At 46.0% G+C, this 21,765-nt stretch overlaps 1 protein-coding gene across 4 annotated transcripts in view; it reads left to right on the forward strand.

The window, feature by feature from the left end:
• Positions 1–20,872, forward strand: part of LOC122660226 (dihydroorotate dehydrogenase (quinone), mitochondrial) — an 82,452-nt gene extending 61,580 nt beyond the window's left edge. For 3 of the 4 annotated variants that reach the window (XM_043855443.1, XM_043855442.1, XM_043855444.1), the window contains exon 11: positions 20,541–20,821. In XM_043855443.1, coding sequence (XP_043711378.1) covers positions 20,541–20,615 — 75 coding nt within the window. In that variant the 3' untranslated portion in view covers positions 20,616–20,821. Of the gene's footprint in view, positions 1–20,540 lie in introns of all 4 variants that reach the window. The other variant, XR_006332649.1, reaches the window with a different exon arrangement.
• The last annotated feature ends 893 nt before the right edge of the window (positions 20,873–21,765 follow it).

Here is a 21,765-nt window from a genome sequence, read left to right on the forward strand (position 1 = left end):
CACTTCCATAGTTATACCCTTTCTTAATTTTATTTTGTCCCATACCTTATATTTGCTTCCAAGTGTATCCTTGATCTATAAATGCTATTGTCTCTCGTCCGTTCCCTTATTTGACTACCAAGTTGCCCCTTAATTCATTTGGTTATTTTTAATTCTGCCTCTCCATTTTTTATTTGAGCTATTTGGTGATTGGTTGAGCCCTTAAGCGATCCGAGCCGGGTTTTGGAACCTGTGGTCCGCATCAATGGGTATTAGAGTCAAAATCCTTATTTCCTCGCCCTTATGAAGGGGTTTACGAAACAATTTGAGGATTGATTGTTGGATCTCAGATCGGATTTTCAAGATCTTCGATTGAGTTTTCAAGAGCTTGTCGATAGGACCAACCACTACTGTGATAAGTGACAAACATTATAAAATCTTTAGGGGACGTATTAGAGGTGGCAGAAACAATGGACATTGGACGTGATGATTAAAATGAACTCAACGGTCTGATCAAGTTTGCAGTTGAAGAATTAATGTATGGTCCGATTGCAATTGTGAAACCCCACGATCATATTCCAATCGGGGGGATGTCATTTGCTAATGACCATCAGGAGATCGTGACGGTTGATCGTGAGATTTACTAGATCGTCGACCCATCAAAGCAGATGATTGAGGACGCCAATCGAGTGGTGCTGATCCTCTCCTCCTACAAAACTTGAGGTCGAGCTTTGGTCAGCACCGGGGGAGTTAATGCAGGGGCAATTCCATGGACCGGCCCAAACCCGTTGGGCAACTCAGATGGAGATAGACCGGGTCAAATTGGTTCCTGGGTCTAGTAGGATATTTTAGTTTATGTTGGTTTTATTATTTGGATTTATCTTGTAATTTTCTGTTTTAATTTTAATAGACTAAGTAGTGGTAGAGTTAATTTAGGATATATATATATACGGTTCGCATTCCTTTGGCTTCCAAATGCAACTGCTGTGGGAATCCACGGAGGGAAACTACTGATCACTGGTGGTACGGCTTCTAAGGTGTTGGGTTATTTCTCTCGTATTTTTGACATCTCTCCTGGTATCTTACCGGATGTCGGAAGTCGTTTCTCTCTTTCGCAGGGTTCGGCTAGCTGTAACAGCCTAAGTGCTTATATCACAAGAGTCCTGCCTTCTTTGATTGTTTGGGAGCTTTGGAAGGAGAGAAACAATAGAAGGCATGGGGAAAGTTGGCGTACTGCTGGTTCAATAGTTGAGCGCATTAAAGCCTGGGTGAAAGAAGTTCAGTTGCCCTCCAAGGTTGGTTGGTTGGGGTCCTTAAGGGACGGCTTAATTCTTCAGTGTTTTGGCCTCTTGGCTCCAAAACCCAAGCTGAAACGGCCTCTCCCAGTTTATTGGTGTCCTTCTTTTGCCTCAGTAAAGCTTAATGTGGATGGTGCTTGTAGGGGTAATCCAGGCTATGGAGGGGGTGGAGGGGTTATCAGGGACTCGAATGGTGTGGTCTTGGCGGCCTTCTCTAACTTGTATGGTATTTGCACTAATTCGATTGCAGAGCTAAGAGCCTTGAGGGATGGTTTGCTCCTGTGCCAGGATTTAGATCTCTTTGATTTGGTGGTTAACTCGGATTCCGCATCCATTGTCAGAATGTTTGACCATAAGAGGAGTAACTTGTGGAAGGGGTGGTATTGGTTCTAGGAGGTTTTGGTTTTAGTTGCCATTGCTCTGGCTTACGTGTCCTTTGCTTATCGCGGAAATAACAGGGTGGCTGATTGGTTGGCTAATCTTGCTTGTGATTCTGGGTCGTCCATCACTTTTCAGCAGGATGGTCTACCTACGGGCGATTTTAAGGTCATTCTACGGCAGGACAGGGCTGGTCTACCTGTTCTCAGAAAATAGCTTATGGTGTTTTCTTCCCTTTCTGTACAGGTTTGGTGGGTTTCGATCCTTGAGAGGCCAAGAGTGGTTGTACTCCTTGGGCTGGGGTAAAGGGAGAATGTTCCCCCCCCCCCCTCGTGTATGCTCTTATTATTTATTATTTTTAATAAAATGATAGGGGCTGGCCCAGGTCCCAGTAATATTCGGGTTAAAAATAAATAAATAAATAAATATATATATATATATTTTTCAGTTTATGTGTCTATGTTAGAGTCAAGTTTAATTTAGTTTTAGATTACAGTTAGGAGTATTTTATTTTCCTCTTTAAATAGTAGCTTATAACCAACATAAGATACAGATTTGCTTAATTGATGTTATTGAGTTGTTTATTGTTACCAGTTGGTATTATGCCAAGAGGTTGTGAGACCTTTCTTCCTCCGTTCTTTGGTACTTCTTCTTTCCCCTCCGCTGGTATGCACTCTCCCGCGTCTTCTTCTTTTTCTGTACTTCTTATACTTGCTTATTCTTCTTTCTTCCCCTTTACTGTTGTTACTGGGTTCCATTTTTTTTTTTTCCTTTCCTGCAACTGTCTTCCTACTGAACCGCAAGGGTCTTGGATAATCTCCCTAGTGAGCAAATGAATGGGCCTGATAACTTGGGCCTAGACTGCCCCTTTATAGGTGATTGAAGTCCCAGAATTTCTGCCCCAACTCCATTGTCGCTGGTTTGGTTGCTTTGGTTGAAGGTTGAAGAAGACAACCTTTCTCTCTATGATTCGTTACTTCCTTGTCATACTTCACACCTATTTCCATAATTATGCTTTCCTTTTCCATTAATTCTATTTTGTCCCATACCTTATATTTGCTTCCAAATCTAACCTTGATTAATAAATGCTATTGCCTCTCTTGTCCATTCCCAATTTGGCTATCAAGTTGCCCCTTAATTCATATGGTTGTTTACAATTCTGCCACCACTTTTTATTTGAGCTATGTGGTGATTGGGTGGGCCCTTAGGCGATCCGAACCAGGTTTTGGAACTCCAGATCCACATCACATGAACTTGATAGAATATAGAAATTTCAATTTCTTTGAGGCCTCTTTGGAAACCACTTATCAAGATTGACCCGATTGGAATAAAGAAATCACAATCTGAGATCAGTTGTTGGATTGACAAAAATAATAATTCTTTGACTTACATATTAAAAAATTGTACTAGAGGAAGAAGATTCTTCAAATACTGAACTTTACAAAGGAACTATACATATGAGGATTTGATCAAATCAGAATTGGAAGAATATGAGCTTTTGGTATCCATCAAATCAACCGAACAATTGTTACTAGGGGCAATCACGAATATTTAAGGGATTGCAGGCACGACCAGAAGGAACTGTTGAAGTCTGACCATAAAAATGAATTGTGCAATCCCAAATGACAAAAAACAATTATTGACAAATTCCTTTCTGTCCAAGTCTTTAGATGAAAATTTCCAATTCTTTATTAGAGAGCTTTTGAACCCTGCAAAGTTATTGAATCATCCATCATGAATCTTTTATTTTGTTATCTCCACAATTTCCATATCAAGGCAACAGGAGCTGGTTTTAAGGGCTTCTCCCCAGAAAATCAGAGGGGTTTGAGTGCTAAAAAGAGAAAATGTCATGTGGCTTCTGCAGGCAATTGCAATAACCTAGAGATGAGGAAACCTAGAACAGAAGGTAGATTCATGCCATCAAAATATCCTCCCAACTACCTTTGAAGAGGCATAATCATTTTTCAACCAGCCAAACATTTCAAATTTTGGCTATTGGGGCCCAAAATAATGCAGAGTTGGGTTGGCTTCTGATCTGGATCTAAAGATCAGTATTGGTCCTTGGATCATTATAGGATGGTACTCATCCAGCTCTGTTTGGATTAGATTGGCCAATCCAGAATAGTGCCAGAATTTCGGCTGATCCAGTTTTGGAGATCAATATAGTTCCATCCAATCACTAACACAGATAGTGAAATCTGGTTGTGCTTAACCAGTCCATTTAACATGGTCTCATTCATTAACCTATTTTTTGTACTGACTTAGTCAGCAGCTGACAGGGTTGATACTTCATAGTATTTGTATGATCACCCTATCGGGGAGTAACCTTTTAACTTTTTTTTATGGTAATTTATGAAATATGATATTTTGTATTCTTTCTCTACCATGGATTGTAGAGTTACTTGCCTCTTCGTCCCAAGGAGGAAAAGGTAAATGAAACCCATCAAAACTTATGTATGACCTAATGTGAGATCTATGGGAGGTTAAGACAAGGAATTCCCAATTACAATTGGATTACATTAGGGATCAGCCTTAAGCCCTTATCTATTTGTGCTTATCATGGACGACCTAACCAAAAGCATTCAAGACGAGGTCTCGTGGTGTATGCTCTTTGCTGACGGTATCGTCTTGGTGGATGAGATAAAAGCAGGGAATAATGCTAAGTTAGAGCTATGGAGATCAACCCTGGACACAAGAGGTTTTAAGATTAGTAGAACAAAGACGGAGTATATGACTTGTAATTTTAGTCATACAATGATGGATAATGATATGGTGCAAATTGGGGAAAGAGAGATACCGCAAAGTGACTATTTTAAATATTTGGGGTCAATTATAAACAAGGAAGGTAACATAGAGGATGATGTTTCACAGAGAATTAAAGTGGGGTGGATGAAGTGGAGAGGTGCGTCCGGAGTGTTGTGCGACCGCTGTATTCCTTTAAAGCTTAAAGGAAAGTTCTATAGGAATGTTGTACGACTGGCTATGATGTATGGGGCAAATTGTTGGGTAGTTAAGAAATGACATATTGAGAAGCTATGTGTAGTAGAGATGAGGATGTTAAGATGGATGTGTGAAAAAACTAGGAAAGATAAACTAAAGAATGAATGTATTAGAGCTGATTGGGAGTTGCTCCGATCAATGACAAACTCCGAGAGAGTCATTTGAGGTGTAATGGTCATGTTCAATGAAGGCCTAGGGATGCCCCTGTAAGGAGGAGTGATATGATCTCGATTGAAGGAGTTAAAAGAGCTAAGGGCAGGCCTAAAATGACCATAGGAGAAGTTGTGAGGAAGGACATGCATAGTCTAGGTCGAGTACCAAGTATGACCTTGGACAGAGCCTATTGGAGGGCAAGGATCCATTTGGCAGATCCCATTTAGCTGAGATTTTCCTGACTTACTAGGCTGTGCCTCGTTCCTCTTACTTACATCTTACTTTTTTCCTTTTATTCCCCATCTTTAATTTGTTATTTTTCCATTTTTGCATTTCTCATTTCATCCCCCATCCCTCTTTTTCCATCTCTTCATCCTCCTTTTGTTTATATCTTAGTTTTCCCTACTTGTAATTGTTTGGATCCATGTAGCCGACCCTATTAAGTTGGGATAAGGCTGAGTTTGTTGTTTTTGTTGCATATGAGTTGGACCCATAGTTATCAAGGCGACCACGACATTTGAGGGCCTTCCTAAGCCCCTTGGCAATAGGGCGGCCGCAAGGCGTCGCCTTGGCGAACAAGGCGTTCTAGTGTTTTTTTATTTTTTATTTTTTATTTTATATATATATATATATAAAACCATTTTATTTGGCACAAATAGCGTATAAAAAATTATATAATTTTACTTATTTGCTAAATAAATATTAAAGAGTAATACCAATGCAAGGTATTCATCAGAAAAAACAAATTAACAAACTAAGTTCATCATATTATCATAGCAATATAGCATATAAATATGAAACAACATTATAAATTATTAAATATAAAGAATAAAGGGCTGGTAAAAGTAAATATGTAAGTATTTATTATACTTACCTTTATGATGCCAAAATGAGTGCCTGGGCCCTAAGGTCATCCACTATATTTCTACTCATGTGACCCTATTCTCAATACATAAATAAAGTATAAGAACTAAGAAGTAAAAAGTTAAAAACCAAGAATTAAAAAGTATCTAAAGTAAGAATTGAGAAGCCAAATTTAATTGAAAAGAAATAACCTGGGGTGATCTGAATTCTAAATCATTCAAAAAATCATCAATAAAAGAAAACATAAAATAAACTAAAATAGTAAAATGCCAAAATTAAGTAATCTTTAAAGTTTAAACAATCAAATACTTAAGAGTGAAGAAAAGTTTAAAAAAAAAAACCCATCCAAATTCCAAATACAAATTGTTCAATAGAGTACTTCAATCTCAATTAAGTATATTTAAATCATCTTCTTCTTGCTCCTATTGCTGGCCCATAGATCACTTGGTTCTATACCATAATCATCCTTAACATTTTCAGCATCACGCACCTTCTCTTCCTCTAATTCCAACTCAAGCTCTTCATCTGAAGACTCCTCAGCCCTCCCCCTACCACGCCGTGAATAGAGGATATTGGCTCCATCCGCTCCACTGGTTGATGCTCCAGACCTCTTTGGTCTATTCGGACCCTGAAACGATGAAGATGCCCCAGCTACTGTTGATACAGTTCTCCAAGTGAGATCATCCTCAGGATGAACTAATTCATCATTTGATTCGCCAATCATCCACTCACAACTCCAATCTAGCTCATCAAGCACCAGTAGATTATAATTTCTGCACTATTCCTTTCTTTTTTGGAACCTTACTTGAAGATGGTGGTTATACTGGATGTGGACAAGATCATTTAAATGTTGATGCTCTAACATATTCCTCTTCTTGGTGTGAATCTGAAGAACAATTAACAATATGATAATATCACTCTTTATTCTTTAAGCCATTATTTTATAAAACCATACAAAAAAAAAACAAAAAAAAAAATTAACTTAGTACTAAGTACTCAATCTCAAATATGCTCCAATTGCGCTCACAACCAGAAGATGAGCAACAAAGACCAAGCACATTGCAATCTTTGTAAGATCAGGTGTAGAGTTTCCATGTTTTTGCCACCAAAGGACTATAAATATAATATAAGAAAAAATATAGATTAAATAAAAATCAACAAACAAAATACAAACAACTAAACAATATAAATTGAAAAAAACTTACTAGGATCCAACTTGTCCCTTTGTCTAATCGCCATCTCCTTTGCAAAACTTTCTTTAGCTCTAGTATAATCAGCAAACTGTTCATTGATCTTGTCTTGCAAGGTTGTATCAAACACCAACCTTGCAAGAACATCATTAAAGGCATCATTTGTTTTATGCATCAAGGAGTTGGGTAACTCTGAATCCATCTCAACAACCTTAAAGAACTTTCTTGGATAGAGAAAAAATGCAGCTAAATATATCAATCGCTCAATCTGAGTTGTCCAAAACGCCTATCAATAACCTTTATGACTTTCTTCCATTTTCTTTTTATGTCCTTAAAATTTGTTTTTATGCGCTTCTTTGCCTCTTCCATTGCAATAAATACTTCAGGCAATGCAGGCCTCTCATCACCATCTACTATCCTCAAGATTTGAAGAAGAGGTAGTAATGCTCTCAGGCAGTCTTGCACACCATTCCAGAAAGGTATAGCAAGAATTGTTTGAACATCTTTCTTCCTTGTCTTTGTATGTGATAACTTAGGACACTCCCAGTGATCAGAAAGGAATAATCACCTCAAAGCATCCTTATGCTTATATAAGCTCTGAAGTGTTAAAAATGAGATGCAAATCTGGTGACTCCTGCCCTCACTAAGTGTGCTCCTCTTGTTTGTTCCCTTATAGGCTGTAAACGGATCGGATTCGGCTCGGATAGTGCTATATCCGCATCCGCATCCAATTAGTTATTGGACGGATTCGGATAGTGCTAAACGGATATGGACATGGATATGGATCGAATATTTTATCTATTTACATGTAAATATAGCTTTTCGGATAGCTATAGCATATCCGTATCCGCATCCGTAGCTTTCGGACGGATTCGGATAGTGCTAAATAGATACGGACACGGATACGGAAACGGATTTCGACTATTCATTTACACCTCTAGCCGAGTATGCCTAAAGATGAAGCTAGTTATTTTTCTTTCCTTTAATATAACAGACTTGTATGAATTTGAATTGCCTATTTCCTCCATCATAAGGTCTAGGCAATGAGCTACACATTGAGTCCTGATACATCCAATATTCACCGGGCCAATCAACGACCGCCACGTATCGCTGCACGACCCGCTCCATAGCTAATGGGAACGAACCGGGTCCCAAAGACCACTGGGGCGGCTACCACTGGCGCGCCCCGCAACAGTGAGCGGCTCACCTGTGCCGCGGCCTCACCAGCGCGGCCACCACTGGCGTGGCCTCGGCCATAGCCCACACATCCAGCGCCGCCGCACCCAAGCAAGCATCGTGGCACGCGAGGGGGGCCACCCATCTACGACCCTTCGTAGACGCTAAGACTCACGTCACTACCAGACTCTGACCGCCGCTTGAGGTCACGCCATCCGCACGGATTCAAGCACCGAGGACGTTATCACCACACGCGAGTATCTATCCACCAAGGATCCCCGATGCCACCAGGACACTCCCTCTCACGGGGAGATGGTTAATCGTGATAGAGTCCTGCTACCCAGTGGCCTCTATCCATTCAACAAAGACAATCGCCCTCAAACGGGGACTCTCCACACCGCCATACACCGCCATATGCTACTATAAAAGGCAAGGTACGCAACCCCATCGGGGACATCTAAACTCATATGAATAATCACTATTCATCCGTTTTGCGCCAGGAGATCTAACTTTGGCATCGGAGAGCCCTAGGCCGGGACCACACCGGTTCTCTCTCGATGACCCCTTTGGTCCACTTGCAGGCGACGGCACTCGCAGACCGCCGACGATTTCTTGACGCAATGATTGGCGCCGTCATGGGAAAGACGCTAGCCATTATAGCTACTAGCTCGCTTCCATACTCATTCAATGGCACGAAGGAAGACTACCACCTCCAACAACGGAGCAAGGAATGGATCACCACCCCCGAGGGCTCTCGCCGCAGAGCCAACACCAGACCATGTCCCTCCTGGAGGAGATCCCCTTACCGACTCGGTTCGTGATCGCCGAGCCCAACAATGACGAGGCCAACGATGCGGTGGTGGAGGTGACACCGACCCCAATGCTCCAGCCCATCGTGGGTCGATCAACGACCGCAACGACAGATCCTCGATGAACGACTCTTTCGAGAATACCCGACGCAGCGTGCGACATCTCACCGTCGAAGGACTTCACCAAACAGTAGGCGGAGTCCATACCTCAACAAGAGCCAAACCCCAGGAGATCATCTCCCGTGGGCGCGAGATCGTAGAGACTTGCGCGACAAGCAACCCCCACTCCGCGCCGGGGAGCCTTCCCAAAGATCCCAGAGAACAAGAGACCTCTCACCACGGTCGAACGTGGGAGGACGCCAACACCCTGTGGCGAGGTGTCTAGCCCGCAGAGATCGGTCCGGAGGTCCGTGTTCGACTGACGACTGGAAGAAAGTCACATACCACGCACGGCGGACCTCACAGAGAAGAAAGCCCTCACCTTCACGGCAGGATTCATCACGGCGTGATCATTCCCCATCCCACCAACACTCAAGCGGGAGGGGACATCCAGAGAGAGCGTGAACGAGGTCGCAGCGCGAACGTCCGGCCAGCGTGGGGGCGGACACGGGACGAGGAGCTCGATCAAAGACTCCACGACCTGGATGAGAAGTGGAAGGGTCAAGAAGCAAACCAAAGGCGAGACACATTCCATACCCGGACAACACCCTTCTGGCAGAGATCATGTCGCCCACACTACCTTCCGTGTTTCGACTACCCACTTCAACTCTACATGGTACCATCGACCCTAATGACCACATCAACTACTTTAATGGCATGATGACGCCTGTAGATGGGGTCGGACGTGGTATCCCGTCGGGCATTCCCTGCGTCCCTTAAGGGAGCAGCCACATCACGGTTCTCCGTGCTACGACCGAGATCTATATGCTCGTTTGCGGAGCTATGTGAATAGTTCGTCACCCGTTTCCAGCGGCGTCAAGCGTAAGAAGACCACCGCCAATGTACTAAACGTGGGTACGTAACCCTGGGGAATCTCTCGGGGAATACGTTACCAGTGTTCACCAAGGAGTCCCTGGAGGTTCGAGACTGGATGACCGGCAGACGCACGCAGCCCTAGCAGAGGAGGTATTAGGGACCTGGACTTGATCAAGGACTCGGCACGTCATGAGACCAGGACTACGAAAGAGCTCCTGGAGCGGTGCAACGAGTTTGCAAATATGGCCGAGGTACTACAAGCTAGAACAAAAATAATCGAGGCCAAGCCACGGACAACAAGAGGCCAGCACCGATGACCGCAAAGAGGGTAAGAGGTCGAGGACAGAGCGCCGACAAGAGCAGAGCGACCGCCCATCCGGGAGGATAGACCGCCTGGAGAGAAGTGAGAGGGCAAGCACCCCCGAGTTCACACCATCAACACCACCAGTCCCGTGATACTCACGCAGATCCAGACCGTGACCTACTCCATTGCCACGACCCATGCTAGCGCCTGCAGAGAAGCGAAACCCTAACAAATATTGTCTCTTCCACAAAGAGAAGGGGCACGACACGGAGGAGTGCTATCAATCAAGAGAGAGATAGAACAACCGGTAAAAGCAGAAGCTTGAACAAATATGTGAAGGGGAGACGTGACAACCGCAAGCCAAGGAGATAGAGGTCGCGACGGAGACAGAGTGGAGCCGAGACGAGAAGAAAGAAGAAAGATCAAGAGAGAGACCGCCCGTAAAGGCGGAGAGATGCCACGTAACCTAGTGGCACCGGGACCTCCCATCCTCACCATACTTGAGGACCAGGCAAGAGTCCACCGAAAAGCTAAAGCTCATGCCAGGTTCGTGGGAGTGGCGGAGAAGCCCAAAGAAGATAGCCAAGACCAGGCGGTGATCTCCTTCTCGGATGAAGACTTGGAAAGACTAAACTTCCCGCTGAAGATGCCCCTGGTAGTACAGTGGAGGTAGCCAATCAACTGCATACGGTATCGATGATAGAAGCAGGCGTCCGTTGACGTACTCTCCTCGACGCCATCGGCGGTCGGGTTCGGGACGACCACTCAAACCAGAGCCCACTTATCTCCATGGATTCTCAGTGCCACCGCCTCCATCGAGGTACCATGAGCTACCCGTCACCTTCGGTACACCCTCAACAAGTAACCATCAGTGGTAAACTTCATGGTAGTCAAGTCCGTGGTGTCCTTCAAGGCCTCTTAGGGCGACCAAATGACCCTTAGAGGAGTCATATCACCACTTCACTTGAAGATGAAGTTCCCACCGAGAATGGGGTAGCGAAGTCCGAGGAGATCGAGGAGAAAGCAGGAGTGCTACGCCACCTTCGTGAAAAAGAATAATGGCAACACCCGTGGAATGGCACTCTGCAGAGAGCATGATCGACTGAGAGAGATGAACTGACAGAGAGAAGGGGAAGGCCAGTGGAAGACCTCATCCCATGGCCCCTCACCAGGATGACCCCTCCAAGGTCGTTCAGTCGGCTCGCGCTAAGCTAAGGAACGAAAGAAGGGCTTGGGACACCTCCTCCAAGCGAACATGGATGTCTTCGCATGGTCGACCTCCGACATGCCAGGAATACCACGCTCCATAATGGAACACCGACTACATGTCGACCCAACCAGGAAGCCCCTTCACGAAGCGGCGTAACCGCCCTTGACCACAAGCAATCGAGGAGGAGGTCGAGAAGTTAAGCCGATCGGGTTCATCGAGAAGGAGAAGTTCCCAACCTGGCTCGCCAACGTGGTCGCGGTACCAAAGCCAAGTGGGAAGTGGAGGATGTGTGTCGACTACACCGACCAACAAGGCATGCCCTAAAAGATGAGTACCATCGCCCGGATCGACCATCGACGACGCCACCGCCGCGTGAGATGCCGAGTTTCATGGACGCCTACTCGGATACAACCAGATCCTCACGATGAGGATGACGAGTCTTACACCGCATTCGGACGGACAAAGAGAATCTATCGCTACAACGTCAGGCCGTTCGTGTTAAAGAATGCAGGGGCCACCTACCGGAGAATGGTCAACAAGATGTTCAAGAGCAGATTGGGCGCAACATGGAGGTATATGTGGATGACATGCTCTTGTGAAAAGCGCCCACACCAACCAACACCGACCGACCTAGAGGAAGCCTTCGCAGATCGAGGAGGAACCAGATGAAGCTAAACCCGCAAGTGCGCCTTGGTGTAACGCCAGGAAAATTCCCGGGTTCATGGTCTCAATCCGCGGAATAAGCTAACCCATCCAAGATCAAGGCCATCCAAGAGATGGCACCTCCGAACGGCCGTGGAAGTACAGAGGTTGAATGGGAGGGTCCGCCTTTCCAGGCTCAGGTCACGATCAAAGTGATAAGCGCTTACCATTCTTCAAAACATTCAAGAACCTCCAAGCCCTAAGGACTTCACATGGACGGAAGAGCGCCAAAAGGCGTTCGGAGAATCAAGGAGTACCTAGAGAGCCCACCGCTGGGGCGACCGAACCTAACGAAGAGTCGCAGCTATACCGGCCGCCACCCCCGCGGCCGCGCAGATCGCGAAGGAAGAAGACAAAGTCCGGAGGCCCATCTACTACGTCGCCATGTCCTGATCGATGCAGAGACCAGGTACACTAGGATCGAGAAGGTAGCCTATGCATTGGTAATGGCAGCCAGAAGCTACGACCATACTTCCAAGCCCATACCATCGCAGTCCTCGCTGCACCTACCCTTGAAGAAGATATTGCACTGTCGGACGCCTCCGGACAGTGATAGCACGGCGGTGGAGTTAAGTGAGCATGACATCAAGTTCCAACCAAGGACGGCCATCAGGCCAAGCCTTCGCAGACTTCGTCGTTGAATGCACCTTACGAGACAGACGAAAAAAAAAAAAAAAAAAGAGGAAGAGAGAGAGGCCAGTGGGTACAGCCAAGAGGCCGGCTGGCCAAAGACCACGTACGAGGCCACGGCAAAGGCTATGGTCGTCATCAATGGATGTCACCTATCAAAAGAGAGAGGCCCAGTGGCTACGGCCAAGAGGCCGTGGCGAAGACCCGTGACCAAGAGGCCGCGGCGAGGCCGTGGCCAAAAGACCATGACAAGAGGCCACGGCCAAGAGGCCACGTGGCCAAAAGAACACGACTGAAGAGGCCACGGCCAAAGGGCTATGGTCGTCACCTATCAAGAAAAAAAAATAAATAAATAAAAAATAAATTTTGGGTGCCATCGTCAAAGGCACGCCAAAAGCAAAGAAGAAAAGAGAGAAGAAAGAAAAATAAAAAGGGGGTCTTTGCCACGGCAGGGCCACAATCGACAAACCATGGTAGAAGTTCAAGGTTCAAGGTTCGAGGTTCGAGGTCCGAGGTCGGAAGTTCGAGATGGTTCGAGTTCTAAGGATCGAGAATGCAATGTTGATGCAATCCGGCTAGCCAATGATGAACTCGAAACCTGGCCAACGCATGCGACGTGGAAATATTACATGAGATTGAGGAGGGGCCTAGCTAGATGGACCCTATACTCAACTACCTACTGTGGACGACGCCTTACCGTAAGACAAGGCCGAGGCAAGGAAGATCAGACGAGAGCTGCAAAGTACACCGCCCTGACGGGTACCGTACAAGTGGGGCAACAACACCACTTCTCCCGCGCTAGGACCTAAGGGGGCGAGTACGCCCCATTAAGTCCACGAGGGGATATGTGGAAGCCACATGGGGGACGAGCCCTAGCCTACAAAATCCTCCGCCAGGGACTATATCAAGCGACGAAGGCAAGAGGAGGCCATCCAATATGCCAAGAAGTGCGAGCAATGTCGCTTTGTTCGCCCCAAGTACCCATCTACCCGCCACCAAGTCGACATCAATCCTCAACCCCATACCTTTTGCCATGTGGGGACTAGACATCTTGGGCAACTTCACCGCAGCACCAGGAAATAGAAAGTACCTGGTCGTCTCTACCTGGTCGTCGCGATCGACTACTTCACCAAGTAGGTTGAAGCTAAACCCTTGGCAAGATAACAGAGACAGAGATGGAGAAGTTCGTCGCGGCGCGTCATCTACAGTTCGGGTGCCACGGATCCTCGTCTTAGACAATGGAAAACAATTCAACAACCCTAAATTCCAAGCATTCTGCGGCTACAACATCGACTATCGGCAGTTGGTAGCATACCCACAAGCAATGGTCAGGTGGAGGTCACCAATGAACACTACTTCAAGGAGTCAAGAAAAGGCTAGAAGGAGCTAAAGGCAAGTGGGTAGAAGAGCTACAGCGTCCTGTGGGCATACCGAACTACGATACGGACGCCCACAGGAGAGAGCCCATTCCGCCTAGCATATGGCATCAAGCATTGGCGCCGGTAGAGTCGCGCTATGCCCCATAGGGTTTACGCACTTTAATGAACGCACCTATGCCAACGGGATCAGGCGAACCTAGACTTTATAGATGAGGTCCGGAAGAGCACTGCTAAGGAACGTCGCCTACCGGCTGCATTGCCAGTGCTATAACGCTGTGGTCAAGGAAAGGCTATTCCACCAGGGAGATTTAGTACTACTGAGGGCAAGTGCATCAGGCCACAAAAGGCGGAAGCTGTCACCCAACCGGGAAGGACCCTACATAGTCTCCAAGCGTATACGCCCCAGGGACCTACGCCAAGACTCAGGGGCAAGAAGGTAGACCTGCACTGAACTCACTATACTTGAAGAAGTACTATCAGTGAAGTAACAACAATGAGTTTGGCACCACCAACGATGCAGGTAGATGGCATTACGATTTCAAAGATGAATTGAAAAAATTGGGAATACTCGGCTTCTTCTACTACTCGGCGAGGCTTCGTGCCTAAGGCGATATGCCAACACCGAGGCTTCGTGCCTAAGGCGACATGCCAATATTGAGGCTTTATGCCTAAGGCGATATGCCAACACCGAGGCTTCGTGCCTAGGCGACATGCCAACATGAGGCTTTATGCCTAAGGCGACATGCCAACACCGAGGCTTCATGCCTAAGACGATATGCCAACACCGAGGCTTCGTGCCTAAGGCGATATGCCAACATCGAGGCTTCGTGCCTAAGGCGACATGCCAATATTCAGGCTTTATGCCTAAGGCGATATGCCAACACCGAGGCTTCGTGCCTAAGGCGACATGCCAACATTGAGGCTTTATGCCTAAGGCAAACATGCCAACACCGAGGCTTCACGCCTAAGGCGCCATGCCACCGGCGAGGCTCTACGCCTAAGGCGTTAACCCCAAGGTCGAGGATCACCAAGGCACGACGTCACTACCAAAACCCGAGGACTATCAAGGGTCGAGAGCATCAACGCGCAAACGATCACCAGGAGACAATGCAATCAATATCAAAGCGACAAGGATCAAATCATATCAACATCTAAAGGAAGAGTCAAGTACATACAAAAGCAAGCATCACAATCCAAAAGTTATTATCCAAAAAGTCAACACCTAGAAAGAACATCTATAAAATCGGGGCATCTAGTGGAGGAGCAGACCTACGATCCGAAGGAGACATCATATCAGCCTCACGGACAAGCAACACTCTCCTCGGTAAGACCGCACCCTCCTCTGTCACCACAACATCATCCTCGGGAGAGACACGAGCCACTATAGCGGTCTCAGGTAGCGGCGTAGTGACCTCGGGGAACCTTGAGAAGTCATAATCACGGGTCTTCTCGGGATGCGAACCGCCAAGTCCGAAGAAATCAAGACGCTAGGAATGAAAGCCAACTTACTCCTAAGGTCACCAACAGAAATAGAAGCTCTGGAGGCCCTACGACCCCTACTAGGGGTGGAATCTCCAGAAACCTCCTCCTCCCCTTCACTACCAACGGGGAAGGCAAAGAAGAAAAATATCCGCCGGGAACGCTCCTCTCGAAGATCCAACCGGCGAGGGGCGAGGCCAGGTCACTGGGAGCGACATGAAGGACAAGAGGGGAACGAACTACTTACTCGAGAAAGCAATCTCCTCGAAGTTGGCAAGAAAAAGGAAAGGAATGTCACCGCAAAATATAAACAGCAGCTCCATCACATACAAGAGGAGGAATAGGGAAGAAGAGCGAGGGTCCATCACGTCCACGCTCGCGGTCACCTAGGCGCGGCATCACCGGCAAGGCGTGGACCACACCTGTGCATGGCCACCTGGGCCGCCAGCGCCACACCCGCAGCGCGGACTCACCGCTGGCGCGGCCTCACCGCTGGCGGGGCTCACCACGGCGCGGCTGCCCCCTGTCGGGCGCGCCACGGCGCGGCCCCGCCACGGCGCGCGGCCACGCCCTCGGCGCGCCACGGCCTCGGCGCGGCTCACCACCGGCGCGGCCCCACCATGGGCGCGGCCTCACCACGGGCGCGGCCCCAGCCGCGGGCGCGGCCACAGCCTCGGGCGCGGCCTCACCGCGGGCGTGGCCTCACCGCGGGCGCGGCCACAGCCTCGGGCGCGCGGCCGGCGCGGGCGCGGCCTCACCGCGGCCACACCCGCAGGGCGCGGCCTCACCGTGGCCACACCCCGCAAGCGCGGCCTCGAGGAGACGCCCTACAAAAAAAAAAAAAAAAAAAAAAGGGGTTGGAATCGATGTACCTCAGAAAAAAGGTGATCGCGCAGGAAGGACAAGCACACGGCAATGACGTAGCCACACCACGAGGCACAACCAAGGAATAGAGGTCACAAGAGGCAAGGCACTCAAGCTTTCCAAGCAAACCAAGGCACCAAGAGAACACCACCCAAGCACAAGGACCCAAAAATCAAGCAAAGTGGATACTAGTGGAGGTGACCCAAAAACAAACACATGGTGGGCACCAAAAAGAGGACAAAAGACAAAAAGAAGAAAGGAGAGCAAAAGGGAAGACAAAAAGTAAGAAAGAGAAATGAGAAGTGAAAGAAGAAAGGAGAGGAAGGAACATATACCTACAAAAAACAAAAAGAAAAAGTGTAGGAGGTAAGGTTTGAACCCCTGACCTCTCCTACCTCATCGGATGGATTTGAGCAAACCCCACAGGAAAGTTTATTCGCGGCGGACCCCTACTATGCAAAGACACCTACTCTCTTGGACATCCTATCCCAAGAGAGGGGGCAAATGATACATCCAATATTCACCGGGCCAATCAACGACCGCCACGTGTCACGCAGGCGACCCGCTCCATAGCTAAGAGGGAAGAACCGGGGTCAGCACCACTCGGGGCGCGGCCGCGCTCGGGCGTGGCCGGCAACGAGGAGCGGCCTCACCCAGGCCGCGGCCTCCTCGCGGGCGGCCTCGCTCAGGGCGAGCCACCACTGGGCGCGGCCTCGGCAACCACACATCCGAGCGCGGCCTCACCCGGGCGCGGCTGCACCCAAGCAAGCATCGTGGGCACGTGAGGTGGGGGCCACCCATCTACGACCCTTCGTATCGCTAAGACTCACGTCACTACCAGGACTCAGACCGCCGCTTAGAGGTCACGTCATCCAGGCGGTTCAAGCACCAGGACGTTATCACCACACGCGGGTATCTATCCACCAAGGATCCCGATGCCACCAGGACACTCCCTCTCACGGGGAGATGGCCAATCAGGATAGAGTCCCGTTACCCAGGGCCTCTATCCACTCAACAGCACAATCGCCCTCAAACGGGGACTCTCCACACCGCCATACACCGCCATATGCTACTATAAAAGGCAAGGTACGCAACCCCATCAGGGGACATCTAAACTCATACTGAATAATCACTATTCATCTGTTTGCGCCAGGAGATCTAACTTTGGCATCGGAGGCCCTAGGCGGGACCACACCGGTTCTCTCGATTGACCCCTTTGGTCCACTTGCGGTGACGGCACTCGCAGGACCGCTCGACGATTTCTTGACGCAACAAGTCCATTACAACTTCTTTCTTTTCTCCATTAATAATCTTCCAACTGCAACTAATTGGCAGCATTGTCAGTGACTACTTGAATCACATTATCCTCCCCAATCTCTTCAACCTTATTATCATAGAGCTCAAATAACATTTGAGCATCTTGTGTTTGACTTGATGTATCCACAAACCCAAAAAAATGTCCCCTACGTACAGTTGACAAGAAAATTAATTAGATGGCTTCCTTTCCTGTCTGTCCACCCATCAAACATGAGAGTACACTTTTTCTTCCAATAGATTTTATGTTTCTTCTTCATTTCATCAACTTTTTCTTTCTCAGACTTCAATAGAGTAATCCTATAATCGTGAAATGAAAGGGACTTGAAACCTGGCCCATACAGTCCAATTGCCTCAACCAACTCCTCAAAGCTCCTTAGATTCAATGCATTGAATGAAACACTGCTTTTATAAGGCCACCTTGCAAAGTAAGAACAAAGTTTCTCTCTTTCTTCCTTTGATCTTAAATGGTTCTCCATTGTTACCCCGCCTCTTTGCGACCACCTCTTCAGGGGTCCGCCTCACATGAACATCCATGGGTCCCCTTGTTGTTTGACTTGTGTCTGAATGACAGTTTTTTTTTTTTTTTTTGAAGTTGTCCCAGAGCTTTGGACAAGGCTTAAGCCCCCCCCCCCCCCCCCCCTAAAATCGGACTTTGTATGCCCTTCGGCCCCTTCCACAAGTGAATCCCTACCACCAACATCCAAATCATCAAAATTTTCCATCCTCTTCTTGTTTTTCAAGATTGCTTATCATATCTAATTAGCAACTTCTACAGTTGTCTTTGTACACGGCTACATCTCCATAGCCACCAATCAAATGTTGCTTCAATCTTTTTATTCCTCCCTTGACATCCTTCCCACAAAGGATACACTTAACATAATTCTTGTCTTCTAAGTTAGGCTACTATCCAAACTTCCACCTAGGATCTTAGCCTTCCTTTTTGGATTCTTGCTTGGATTAATCCCTGACCCCTCTGTACTTATATTTTCAGCCCTACTACTACCACCAACATTGGCCATTGTACTCTCTTTGTCTGATATCTAATTGTCTACGATGACAGAAAGTAGAAAAATATAAAAATATAGAAGTAGAGGACTGTAGAACACAAACATGTCTTAAATAAGTACTAACAGCCCAACAGTAAGTGAATACTAACAGTCTAACACATTACACATATATAGTTATGTACTAATAATTACTTAGTAAGTACTAAGTTACTAACAGCCTAACAGTAAAGTAGTAAACACTGAACAGTCCAAGTGTCTAACACTCTTAACATTGTATAAAAACTAAGAGGAGGGAAAAAAATAGAGTATGAAAATTAAAAAAGAGATTCAATATTCCAATCATCCAATGTGTATAAAAACTTAAAAAGTAATGAAAAAAAAACAGAACAAAAGAAAGTAGATTAAATCAGAAAAGAAAAACACTTACGAAGGTTGAGTGCTTGCTGTTGGTGAAGTAAGGAGGGATGCGCTGGCAGTGCCGCTTTAGAGGAAGAGAAGCCAGCAAGTCAGTAACGATAGAATCATAGAAGTTAAAAAAAAAAGGGGGAAAAGGAACCGAAGAGGAAGTGGAGAAGAGAGAAAAAAAAAAAAAAAAAGAAACTTACTGCTAGCCTGGAAGAAGTCGCCGGAGTAAAGAAAGATTGCCAGTGCCGGAGGATGGAGCTATCACCACTGCAAAAAAGAAGAAACAGAGAGATGGTTAGAAGAAAGGGGTTTAGAAGTAAAAAAAGAAGGCACAGGCATAACAGGCTAACAACTTACCGGAGGAGGATGGTGCTGTCGCCGGTGGAGGCTGGAGATACTGGGAGACGCCGCTGCTGCTTCTTCTCGTTTTTGTTTCGTTCTTTCACTCTGTCTTTTCTTTTGGTTAGAAGAAAGGTGTTTAGAAAAAAAAAAAAGGCTAAAAGGGTTTAGAAGGAAAAAGAAAGAAAATAATGCATAACAGGCTAACAAATTACTGGAGGAGGATGGAACAGTTGCCAGTAGAGGCTGGAGAGACAGGGAGACGCCTCTGGCCTCTTCTTCTCTCTTTCGATGTTTTTTTTCTCTTTTGGTCGACGATTTGGGTTGTCTCCCTAATGGTCATGAGTTTGAGTCTTTAGTTTTAGGTTTTGTTTGTTTTTAAATGCATATGATTCCATGCTTCTCAGAGCATGGTACAAAAACAGAAAACCAATAAAATGATTAGTATTAAAAAAAAAAAAAAAAAAAAAAAAAAAAAGGGGCACCTAAGGCGACTGCCTACCCAACTAAGTGTCGTAAGGCATCGCCCAGTCGACGCCTTAGTGAATGTTTGAAAGGCGGTCAATCACCTACCCATTGTAAAACCACCTGGATGCCTTGGCGCTGCCTAGGCGACGCCTTGATAACTATGGTTGGACCTGAGTTCAGGGCTCTCTCTTACCACCCAAGTTGAAGCCCCATCTGTCTTATGGTGAGAGTGCGGTACGGCTTTCCTTATTCCCATGTCTTATGGTGAAAGTGCAGTACGACTTTCCTTATTACTAAGAAAAAAAGGAAAGCTGAATGATTCAAGTTAGTCTACTATAGCCGAATGACTTAACTTAGTGTACCATGTGTGATTATTCTTGAAATTTCCCAGATAACTTTATCTGATTAATTTCGGTATTGGAAGTCTCTAAGTGGAGCCTGTCAATTGGTTGAACTTGACTTTCTAGCTCAAAAGTGATTTGTTTGGTGCTGATTAAAACAGTTTTGCATTCTACTTAGGATCATATTCCGTGAAGAGAAATTTCAGCTAGGCTTTCTTTCTCACTTAGCAACTGCTTGGTATTTATTGATGTATTCATTTTCCTTCTACTCAGGCTGAGCTAGCACAGTGCTTAGAAAGAGATGGTTTCAAGTCCGCAAGTGAAGCTGTTGGTGCAGATTACAGATAGCTTTATCCTGATGCTGTATATTAACTGCAGAGGAACCCAGTCTACCTCCTTAAAACCGAGAGGCATGCATACTTACGATTGGAGCTTTGGTCTTTGCTTATTATCATATCAATTCTTTTCTCCCTTATTGTGAAATGTTAAATAAAATTATCCCTCAGTTTTCTGTTCTTTGGTTTGGATATCTAATTTATTTGTGATTTCAGGGAGAAGTGATCTGTAAGTAGAGGAGTCAAGGATCTGCTGCCTGAAAAAAAAAATTTTGCTGCACATGCCACCAAAAAAAATGCTATGTAGCATCCCTCAAATTCCTTAAATTCTCCAACTTTTAATCCAGCATCATGGATGTTGACTATTGTCAATACCCTGAAATTTTGTATCCCATATTTATTTTTGTTGAGCGAAAGAAAAGTTCAGATGGAAGTTGCAGAGGGATCTGTAGTTTCCTCCATTTATTTACCCAGTTAATCAAATTTTTTATTTGCTTGTTAAAACTTTTTGATCTCAATGTTTATGTATTAATCAGGAGTGCAAAAGGCAAAGAAAAGTTGGGAGAAAATCGCCCTTTCACTGAATTTGTTCTTAGAGGATGCAAGACAATCCCCCTCCCCAAGGAGTAGAAAGTAGATGGATCGGGGGGAATCAGGGAACAAGGTTAGCAGGGACTAAGAATTAGTTGATTATGGCATTTGGTGTTTCTTGATTTGAAAATGAGTTCTTGTTATGTTATGATAAAATTGTATCTGGTTGGCTTTTGATTAAATAAGCTTATATTATCAGTTCAAACATCTGTCATGTGGCATGTTGGATGGGGTTAAAATTTTGTGGACAGGTAATTCCCAAGGTCCTCTGTTCACATACTGAGTTTAAGTCATACCTAAGGTCCTCTGCTCGAATGTTAAGTTTAAGTCTAAACGAAGTTTCCCAAGTGGATTCCATAGCTCCAATATGAGATGACATTTTTAAAGCACAAAATTCAAAAGTTCCAACGGGGATAAATTACTGACTCTGTAGAAGTTAAATCTCATGGAGCATATGTAAAAGGAGAGGAATGGTACCAAATAGACAAATGTAACAGGCAAAGAAAGACCTAGTAGATGAGTGATTATTAGAGATGAAATTAGTAAATTCTGTACTGCAAAAACATATTTAG

This window comes from Telopea speciosissima, chromosome 4, assembly GCF_018873765.1.
Source record: "Telopea speciosissima isolate NSW1024214 ecotype Mountain lineage chromosome 4, Tspe_v1, whole genome shotgun sequence".
NCBI lineage: Eukaryota > Viridiplantae > Streptophyta > Magnoliopsida > Proteales > Proteaceae > Telopea > Telopea speciosissima.